Raw genomic sequence first — 9,775 nt, forward strand, 5'->3', positions numbered from 1 at the left:
GCCCCTCTCCAGCTATCACACACCCTATGGCAAAAACCTAAAAAAAAAAAAAAGCAATAGGGAAGCATCTTGGAAGTAGGGAAGCCTGGATTCAAGCAAATGAAGTCAGATTCCAAAGCCTACCCATGCCTGACCTCTTTGCTCCATCCATATACTACCTCTGTGGAACCGGTCAGATCTGGTGTTTGTGATTAAAGCTAAGTTCAGGTGAATGTCTGTAAATACCTAGCATCGGGGGATCAGAGAGGGACTGAAGTGTGTGCGTTGAAGGGGTGACGGTGGTGGGTTACCAGGCAGGGGCGTAGACTCCCATCTGTACGTCTGAGTAATAAAGACTCTCAGTGCTTAAGCGGCACTGAGTCTGTGGAGGGCTTTGAGTCCTTTGCTTTTCTTGAAATCTCTCTCCACCCGGTTGGAATTGACCCTTCAAGGGAAAGAAAAGCACATCTTCCTTGGGCTTAGAGTGAAAGGCACTGAGCTGTGAACAAAAGAGGGAGCTGTGTAATGAGAGACAATGGACGGCCTCCTTCCCGTTACTTAGGCAGACCAAACCACTTTTACTTTGCAGAGAGGAGCTTGTGATGCAAGAAGGCCATTCCAGAGGGGCCGTTTTTCATCCCAGCCCAGTTTTACCTGGGGTGCCCAGTCTGTCTGCCCAGCATTGACTAGCTGCATCCTGAGCCTGGGAAAAGCAGGGATTCTGGGAATGGCACTCACGGTTTTTGTTTTCTTTCCCTTTTTCTATAGTTTTGCTGTAGGGCATATGTACCCAACAGAGAGAGAAAGATAGAAAGGGAAGGTGGGAAAGTACCCCCCAGAGGGGATGGCCACCCAGCAGTCCCCTCTGTTCCACACTCCTCTGGGACTCTAGGCGCCCACTCGCACCTAGAGTGAGTCCCAAGCTGCCAGATCCAACCCAAACTGCACAGTGGGCCCTGTGCAACCTAGCCACCCCAACCTCCGCGCCACCTACTGGCCCCACGGCATAAGGGTGAAGAAGCGTGGCCAATTCAGAGGCCAGGAACCTGAGGTCTGGGTTCTGGGTCTGAAATGAGACGAAAAATCACATGCCTCCACTGAGTGGGCAGAGAAAAGGAGGACTACAGGGAAGAGTTGCCCATTCCCGAGAGGAAGTCAAGAAAGAGATTCCTTCTTTATCCTCTCTCAACAGAATAAATTCAAATTCTACGTATATGGAAGGGAATGCTGTAGCTCTGGAATGTGAATACAAATGTGTGTGCACGTAACTTTAACCTTCTGTGCCATTTCCCAGACGGCAACTTTCTTTTCCTTCCTTTTTCTGTTCTTGCTGATTTGAAATATTTAATTTTTTTTCCCATTTTCACAATGTATAGTAGTTGCCAAAAGAATCGAACGACTCTTTCATAGACAAATGTGATACTGAAATTTGTGACAATGCAAATAGCTTTTTACATTCATTTTAAAAAATATATTGTTTAAAATGTACGTGTAATCCCTGGACATCTTCAGTGTTCAAAATGGTTTACTTTTTCATCCGATGAAAAGGAACCCTGTTCCGAGCACCCTTGGCTGCTGCCCTAATTACTTCCCGGCAGCGTGGCCAGCCTCTTAGTTAACGGGTTCACTGGGCTGGAGGAGGACCGGCCGCCGGCCCTGCCTTCCGCTTCGCACTGTCCCTGACCGAGCCCGAGGTGGGCTCCGCGCGCGTCCTGCCAGCTTTGTGCCGCAGACAGAATGGGCTTGACAGACTCGTATTGTGATCTCGACTCGCCTGCCCCGAAATAAGGTCCCGGCAGCCTCCGCCCTTTGCCAGTGAGTCGGAGGCTCTTGCACATTAGTGGGCAGGAAGTGGAGTCCCGGTGGGAGGCTGGGAATTTGAGCGCCTTCCCATTTCAGCACTCGAGGGGAGGAAGCTGAGCCCGGCGCTGCACGCAGATGGCTACTGCGCCCTCCTGAGCGCTCCGTTCTGCTCCCTCGCCCTCCCTCCCGCCAGCCCGCCTCCTCGGCTCGCTCCTTCTCCCTCCGCCCCTCTGCTTGGAGGGAAAAGTCTGCGAAGCCGGGAACTGTCATGGGGAATTCAACAAAGGCGAACCAAGGGGCAACAACTTAAGAAGAACTTGTTTTGTTCCCGCGAAGAAATCTGCAGGAAAATCCACTCCCACGTTGCCTGGTTTTAAACCGGAGAGCTGCCTGTGTGTGTGTGTGTGTGTGTGTGTGTGTGTATCTCTAGAGGTGGAGGAGGCGCAAACAACTACGTTCTGCTTTGATAAGGAAACTGCCAGCTGTTGAAAGTTAACCAGCAAAAGGGGACCTCGGCGAGAAGAAGCTGCCCCTGAATTTAAATTGCATTGTTTTCTGTCCAGATATTCCAATGGAGACAATTGGAAAACCTGTATTTCAGAGAAAAGAAGTTTTCTGTGGAAGTGCATGACCCCCGCAGGTAAGTCTGAGAAGTCCTTTTCTCATGAGAGTGCCAGGCTTGGCTGGCGTCTTATTTAGATGATTATTTTTGTCTGTCATTATTCGCGTTCCGATCGGGGTAGGGAGAGAGAGGATGGTGGATCGTGGAGAACAGAGCTCAAATCAGACAATAGTTTTGTTCTGGACTACATATGTTGGTATCTGAGGTGGGTTCAAGTGTGTGTGTGCACGCGCATGTGTGTGCATGCACATATGCATATGTATGTGAAATTGGCAATTCCCTGACAATCTCATCTGGCTGCTTTGTGTGTGTGTGTGTGTGTGTGTGTGTGTGTGTGTGTGTGTGTGTTAGTCGTACATCCTAAGGCATTGGAAGGAAGTTTTGTGGCTCACATCTCTTTAGGAAACTTGGGCCAAGGAAGAGTCTGGAGGATTCCTTGGCAGAGCTTCTAACAGCATCTCAAGTAGGATAGTCAACACCAACAGGACTGTCACTGAAACAGCTAAGCTCAATTGTTTTATTCCAGGAGCTCTGATTTTAGGGTGTCTGTATTGTGGATCCTGTGGGAAAAATAGTTACTTTTCCCTCCACCCCACATTGTACCCCAAAGAGCACCAGGGCCAAACTCTGCTCTCTAGGTCAGACTCTGGCAATGTGGCCCCAGCTTGCAGCAGCGAGCCCAGCATGGAGGGCGCTGAGCACCCATTGCTTTTCCTGTCTTTGTCTGCCAGCAATCCTGGGGGTGTAAGCAGCTCATACGCAGCAGCTGAGTTCCCTAACATCTGACACTCAAGTGTAAGGCACTTCCCATAGTTCCGAAAACAGAGTAACAAGAACACAGCCTTGGGAAGACAGGAAAAGGATCTGGCTCTGTAGAGGAGCACAGGTGGATTTGGGGTGCCATGGACACCCCAGCCCTGGGCTTAGAAAGAAGAGTTGGCCCCAAGCTCCAACTTACACATGGTTGTAAGCATTAAGAACAAGCACTGCGCCTCCCAGGGAGCTCCGGACGCAGGGAAGAGCAGTCGTCTTCCCCAGTGAGAGGCTGGAGCATGTGCAGCAGCTTCTGTTCCTGCAACCAGTGATAACCCGGCAGGATGAGGTGCTGCCTGCCTGCCATGTAATCTGCATGAAACAGCCTCTCCTTGCGCAGGGCAAGAACTTAGCCCAGCCCATAGTTACTGTGAGGCTAGAAGCTGGAGAACGTCCTGGAACTCGCATGTCTCTGCAGTCAGGGGAAACTGGCATTAAGCAAAATTCGCTTATCCAGTGTCTCTCAGGGTTCTGCGAAGGGTTTCAGGATCCAAAGACTCTCCTCCACAGAGCACGAATCCATCTGCACAGGTCAGGTGGGGAAGATATAGATGCTGAAAATATTATTTTGGCCAAGAGGGAGCTCATTGTTGGTTTTTTTTTTGGGGGGGGGTGAACTGTATTGAACCAGATTCTTCAGCATGTTAGAGGAGGGACAACTTAAATGTAGAAAGAGTGAAATTAATTTTGTTGCCATGAGTCAGCTGCACAGAGAGGATGCTTGACAGAATAAAAACTAGGGATTGGATAATCTAAGGGGCTGATCGAAGGGAGCAGACAGGCCGTTTCTGCCTCTACTCTGCTGGGAATTCTGTTGACATAAAGCCGCCTTAGGCACATCCTCTAACCATGCTGGTGTGTGTGTATGTGTGTGTACAGGTGTTATGTGTACATGCATGTATGGGCGTGCACTCATGATCTGATGCATCTCTCACCTTACTTGTGATGGAATATTAAATGCCCTTTCCTAAGGCCCAGGGATGTAGTAAAGGGTTGAAATCTCACATAAAGTGGGTGTGTAGCCTATTCAACAAAAGTGCTTGCTTTCATACCTGTTGGGTGGCTCTGTGTGGGCACTGAGCCAGATGTAGAAGGAGTGTGCTCCTTACCCCGTGGCTGTGGTATGCCACGGGCAGGCAGGCACTGTTCTAACCCTTGTGCACATTCTCTTGCTGGATCCTCATGTGACCGCAGGAAATTGGAGCAGCTGTCATGCCTGTCCTGCATATGGGAAATGGAGGCACAGATAAATGAAGTAGCCCTAGGTTAGCAACAGCTAGTACTGGGAGAGGCAGGGATTGAACCTGGGAAGTCTGACTTCAGAGCTCATAGGCTTTACCACTACACTATACTCAGGACATAAATGCTGAATGATATAGTCACCATGGGCCTGCCTGGCCAGGAGAGGCCACCTGAGAAAGAGAGATTTGAACTCAACCTCAAAGGGTGACTACAGTTAGAGCCATGAGGCGGAGGCCTCTGGGGATAAAGATGTCAGATAGGTGTCCCGCAAGTGAGGTAGAGGGAAGTGGGAGAGCCCAGAAGCAGCTAAAACTTGAACATGATCATGTCCCATCCAAGGAAAAATTAGCAGGTACCCATGTTATCTTAGAGACAGGCAGGGTAGGGTGAGGGGGATACAAGGGGCAGGGAGGCCCAACAAGGCCAGAGGTGGAAACCCACATTGACCTCAGCTTTAAAGACATTCTTTCCAGATGCACAAGGAAGAAGAATTGCTTCAGTTTAGCTACTTAACTTACTGGCAGCGCCCAAGATATAGCCAAGTTCGACCTGTACTCAGAGTTCTCTTTCCAGCCTTGTAGTGTCTTTTGAGTTGCATGCATCATCCCATTGCTTGCCATCTTGCTAATGTGGAGCAGAGAAGGCTAATCTAATTGACCTTAAGTGGGATGGTGTTCAGGGGCTCAGCCCCTCCCCTGAGCCAGGAAGGGAGTCAGAGCCACCATAGCAGGACGGGAAGTGCCAGATAGAATCAGTTAGTGCAGATGTCATCTGTGGGAAACTGTGATGATAGGGGACTCATCTAGGGCACAGGGGGCTTTCTGAGCTGGTGGAGAGGTGTGGTCCCATAATCTTCCCACATGGCACAGGATGCAGAGTGGAAATTTGTCCTCCTGCACACCCCAACTCTAAGCCTTACCTTTGGTTCTGCTGTCTCTAGACTTGGCAAATAATTCTGTTTCTAAAATTTTGCCAAAATGGGGACCAGCAGTTAGCGTAATGTCTATGTCTCTGGACTCCCATGTAGTCGACCGTGGTTCGAGTACCGGACCCGGGGGTTTAAACTCACACCAGGCACGTGTGCGTGTGTGCCCAAGATCCCGAGAGGAGAATGGAGGAGAAGGGATTGCGGCATGGCCATCCCCCCTGGGGGGGGGGGTGATTTCTTGCTTTCTGTCTCTCTGTCTCGGTCTGTCTTTCTGGTGAGTGTATACACCCTGTCTTTCTGGTGAGCGTACATGCCCTATAGCAAAAACCTCTCAAAAAAAAATTTTTTTTTTAGCCAAAATGGAAAAGTCAGGGTGGGAAGGGCTAGAAGGGAAAGATGAATCAAGATAAATTTATAATGAAGCAGGAGAAAAGCACGGACAGTATCTGATAGAGATGGTCCTGTGGAACTCCCCAGACCTGACCAGCCACTTACCTCTTCCTCACTCAGACACCTCAAAGATGGAAGCACCTCACCTTGTGTCCTACAGCTCTCACTGCCTTTAGTAGGACACAACTCGAGATATTGCTCTCTCTAACTCAGCTTTTCTGAAGAGAGGGAGAGGAATTTATTCCCAGGAGCAGGTGTTCTGGGAGCCAAACTGGGAGCTCGGCTCACCGGTTCAAACTAGAGACCAGAGCAGAGAGAGCTCTCCTCACGTTCTCCCTTGCCCCTTTTCAGTTTGTTGCTCTTTCTGAGCTTGCATGTCTTCCTTAACTTTTGTTTGAACCAAAGAGAAGAAAAACTTGCCTAGAATTAATATTAGTAACTAATCCCCAGATCTGCATTTCTCCTTAAAAGTGGGTGTGAAGAAGGTAAATCTTTAGCCCCCAAAGATGATGGGAGCAGCTTTAAATGTTCTTCCAGGGAAATTTTGCCATGAAAAATAAAATGCTACTGGGACCAGCAGTTAGCGTAATGGCTATGTCATTGGACTCCCATGTAGTCGACTGTGGTTTGAGTCCTGGACCTGGTGGCTTAAACTCACGCCAGGCGCATGTGCGTGCGTGCCCAAGATCCCGAGAGGAGAATGGAGGAGAAGGGATTGCAGTGTGGCCATCCCCCCTGGGAGGTGATTTCTCGCTTTCTGTCTCTCTGTCTCTCTCTGTCTTTCTGGCGAGCACACGGGCCCTATAGCAAAAATCTCTTTAAAAAAAAAATGCCACTGGCCTTATGTCCTGATTACCCCCAAGTCCCTTCCAAATGAGATGTTTTCATCTTGAGGGCATATGTTTTTCTTTTGAGAAGAGGTCAAATGCCCAGCCTCTCACCCCACTTTCCCATCATCTTGGATGTGTGTCTCTGTCTCTCTATCTCTGTCACACAAATGCGCGCGCACACACACGCACAAAGATACACATGAAGACACACACATTCTCAGATTTCATTTGCAAAACAATCTGCCTGTCCTATAAAATAATATGTCAGGGACTGGCAGGTGGCGTACTGGTTAAGGTGCTGGACTCCCACGTGGCTGACTACGGTTCGAGTCCCAGACCTGTCGACTTGCTTTCTCGCTTTCCCTTTCTTTATCTCTCTGCTTCTCTCTGGCCGGATTTTAAAAACAAATAACAATAAATTGAATTTAATAGCAAATTATTTTTAAATATATATACATATGCTTAACTGGGAACCTGACCACATAACTCTCTTGTTCTCCCAATTCTATTAATGCAGTGAATTAAGACCAGCGTCTCCCATTTTCATTATTCCAGTCTGCCTCTCTCCACTTTACACATACATATTCTATATAGGTTTATGAATATATAAGGGGACTTCAAAAAGTTTATAGAAAAAATGGAATTAAAATACAAATTTATTTTGGTATAAAAAACTTTAGAAATCCATGCTTAGCTTTTTCATAATACACATTTTCCTCATTTATACAGAGGCTGGGGGATTGGCCAGATGCCTTCTCTCTGCCCTCCCTCTCCTGATTTTTTAGACTCTCTCTGGTGCTGAATGTATGTGAAATTAATAGCAAAGTCTTTCAAGGAACATTGAGTTGGAGTGATGTAAGAAGCCCTGAGTCCCTCAGCTGCTAGGGCCTGTGGCGATTAGAAAAGAATTCACTCATCTTCTCTGTAGGCAGCATCCCCAGGTTAATAAGGAGCATTATCAAAGCCTTTCCTGTCTCTGAAATTGGTCTTGGCCTGGTGCCAGGATCTAAAGATCAGAAAGGACCATTCAGTGACCTAGAATGACCCGTCTTATAACAGAAAAGGCAGAAGCTTGGTCAAATTCTGAACCCTCAAGAGTCAGTAAATCAACCACTGGCCTTTGCCAATCAGTTTCCCTGAGCAGATTTACACATGAGTGTGTGTGTGTCTGTCTGTCTGTGTGTCAGTTCATACCTTTATGCCAGGGCTTTTAGCAACCAATGCACTCTTCAATAAAAACTACAGCCAGTAAATGGTTTTTTTCAACATCAATATGGATGAGTCTAATGATTCTTGTCTTCTTAGGGCTTCAGTGACAAGGAGGACGTTCGGGCACAGTGGCATTGCTGTGCACACATGGTACGCGTGTCCAGCACTAATCAAATCCATCTGGGCTATGGCCATTAGCCAACACCAGTTCTATCTGGACAGAAAGCAGAGTAAGGTGAGTGACTAGACCTTTCAGCAAGCTACAGGCTGGCCTCAGGGCAGCCCGGAGCCATTGCCAGCCTCTCCTGGTATGGAGTGGGAAGTGGATAGGTGGGAGGCACCATGGCCTTTGCCCCCCCGAGATGCACACAGGTGCAGACTTGCCCTTCAGGACTCCAGGTGGGAGGTACGAGGCTAGTTCTTCAAGAGGGCACGTTGCATACAACTGAGGCCAGGAACTCCGGCCCAACCACCTCAGAGGGGCTCACACCATTCACTGAGGCCAGTAGGGCCCTTTTGAAGAAATATGACTAATATCTTGAACCTCAGGAGATTCCTAAGGAGCAAGCAGTCAAGCCCTTTTTGGTGTTGAAACAGTGGCATATTGTTTTCTTTTGCAAAAAGAAAAGTAATCTTCTCAACTGATAAGATGCCACCTAACTGTTTAGGATAACTGTGGTGAAAACCCTCCAGGCTTTTTCAACTGCCAACTCCATTTTTAAAAATGCAAAACTGGAAAGTAGGGGGAAAAAATACAAGCAACCACCCTGTTTCCCAAAGGTAGACCTAGTGCCTCAGGCCTTGGTAAACAGTCCTCCTCTCAGGGAGATTTTACCCACCCCCAGCCAGATGCACGGCTGCACTTGCTGGTGGGTGGGAGAATGACGTCTCTTTGGTTCACACACAGCTTATGTCAATACTCTGCCCCCTCATCCTCCAGCCTGTCTCCCCGTCCCCCTCCCACCCCCCAACAAGCCGCTCCCATTCATTTCCCCTCAAGGTGCACAGCCTGCCAAGATGGGTCTGCACTTTGCTTGGGGTGGTAGACTCTAGAGTGAGGCCAACCTGGGCTAGTGGGAACCAGTGCCTGTAGGAGGTTTAATCCCATAGAGTGAGTTCTCAGGAAAGGATGGCAGGACCCTGCGCCTACTAGGTCCAGGTGTCACTGGATCTGTGCCTCTTGAGTTCCTTCTAGTCTGCCTTACTTTCCTTTTGTGTGGTTACTCTTTTCCTGGGTGGGGAGGAGGAGGACAGTTGGGGTTGAGTGGGAAGTAAGAGCAAGTGAGAAGAGGACAGGAAGAGGTAAACCCTCCCTCCAGGCATAACTCAGTTCTAAATCAAGGCCCTTTGCCACAGTCACTTTCTCCTTTGTGACATGTTTTCTTTTCTACTGAGTCTTTGCCATGGCCCCCATTTTGGTCATTCCCTGAGGTGAATGAGTACAACCTGGAGTGCTTTTGCTATTAGCAATCATGAGCATATTCCACAGCTCTGGTGACGTTGGGCACTGGTGCAGGAATTTGAGGCTTGATTAGATCAAAAGAAATGGGGCCAACGTGTTCTGACTCATGCTTTATGCTGAGACAGTGGGTGGCTGTCAGCACTTTGCCCTCCAGCAGCAAGAGCTGGAGGTCAACACCTTGGAACATAGATTTCATCCTCTGTACTGTTCAGTGAGGGGTGGTGAGGGGCTGAGGGTTGGGCAAGTCTCCTGAACCCCATTGCCAATTCCTCTCAAGGCGGACCTCACACACAGTGATGCCACAATTGGGAAAGGGGGAAAGAGAGAGCATGCTTCACCCTAAGCAGTGACTTTTGGAGCTCCTCCTCCCGCTGCTCTTTTTCACCTCTCCTCTTGTGTATCTCAAGATGGTCTTATTCTGCAGTTGGAGAGCTTTATTCAATAGGCTTGTGGGTCAATGCACTGCTACGAGTGAACTTCAGAACTAAATTGTAGGC

General features: G+C 48.6%; 1 protein-coding gene across 1 annotated transcript in view; it reads left to right on the forward strand.

Annotated features, from left to right (window-relative positions):
• Positions 1 to 9,775, forward strand: part of FRMD4A (FERM domain containing 4A) — a 397,277-nt gene that overhangs the window by 334,706 nt on the left and 52,796 nt on the right. Inside the window, 2 exon segments of the mRNA XM_027772576.1 lie at positions 2,346 to 2,422; positions 7,913 to 8,051. Of these exon segments, the coding sequence (XP_027628377.1) occupies positions 2,346 to 2,422; positions 7,913 to 8,051 (216 nt within the window).

Source organism: Tupaia chinensis, unplaced genomic scaffold (genome assembly GCF_000334495.1).
Source record: "Tupaia chinensis unplaced genomic scaffold, TupChi_1.0 Scaffold000285_1, whole genome shotgun sequence".
Lineage (NCBI taxonomy): Eukaryota > Metazoa > Chordata > Mammalia > Scandentia > Tupaiidae > Tupaia > Tupaia belangeri.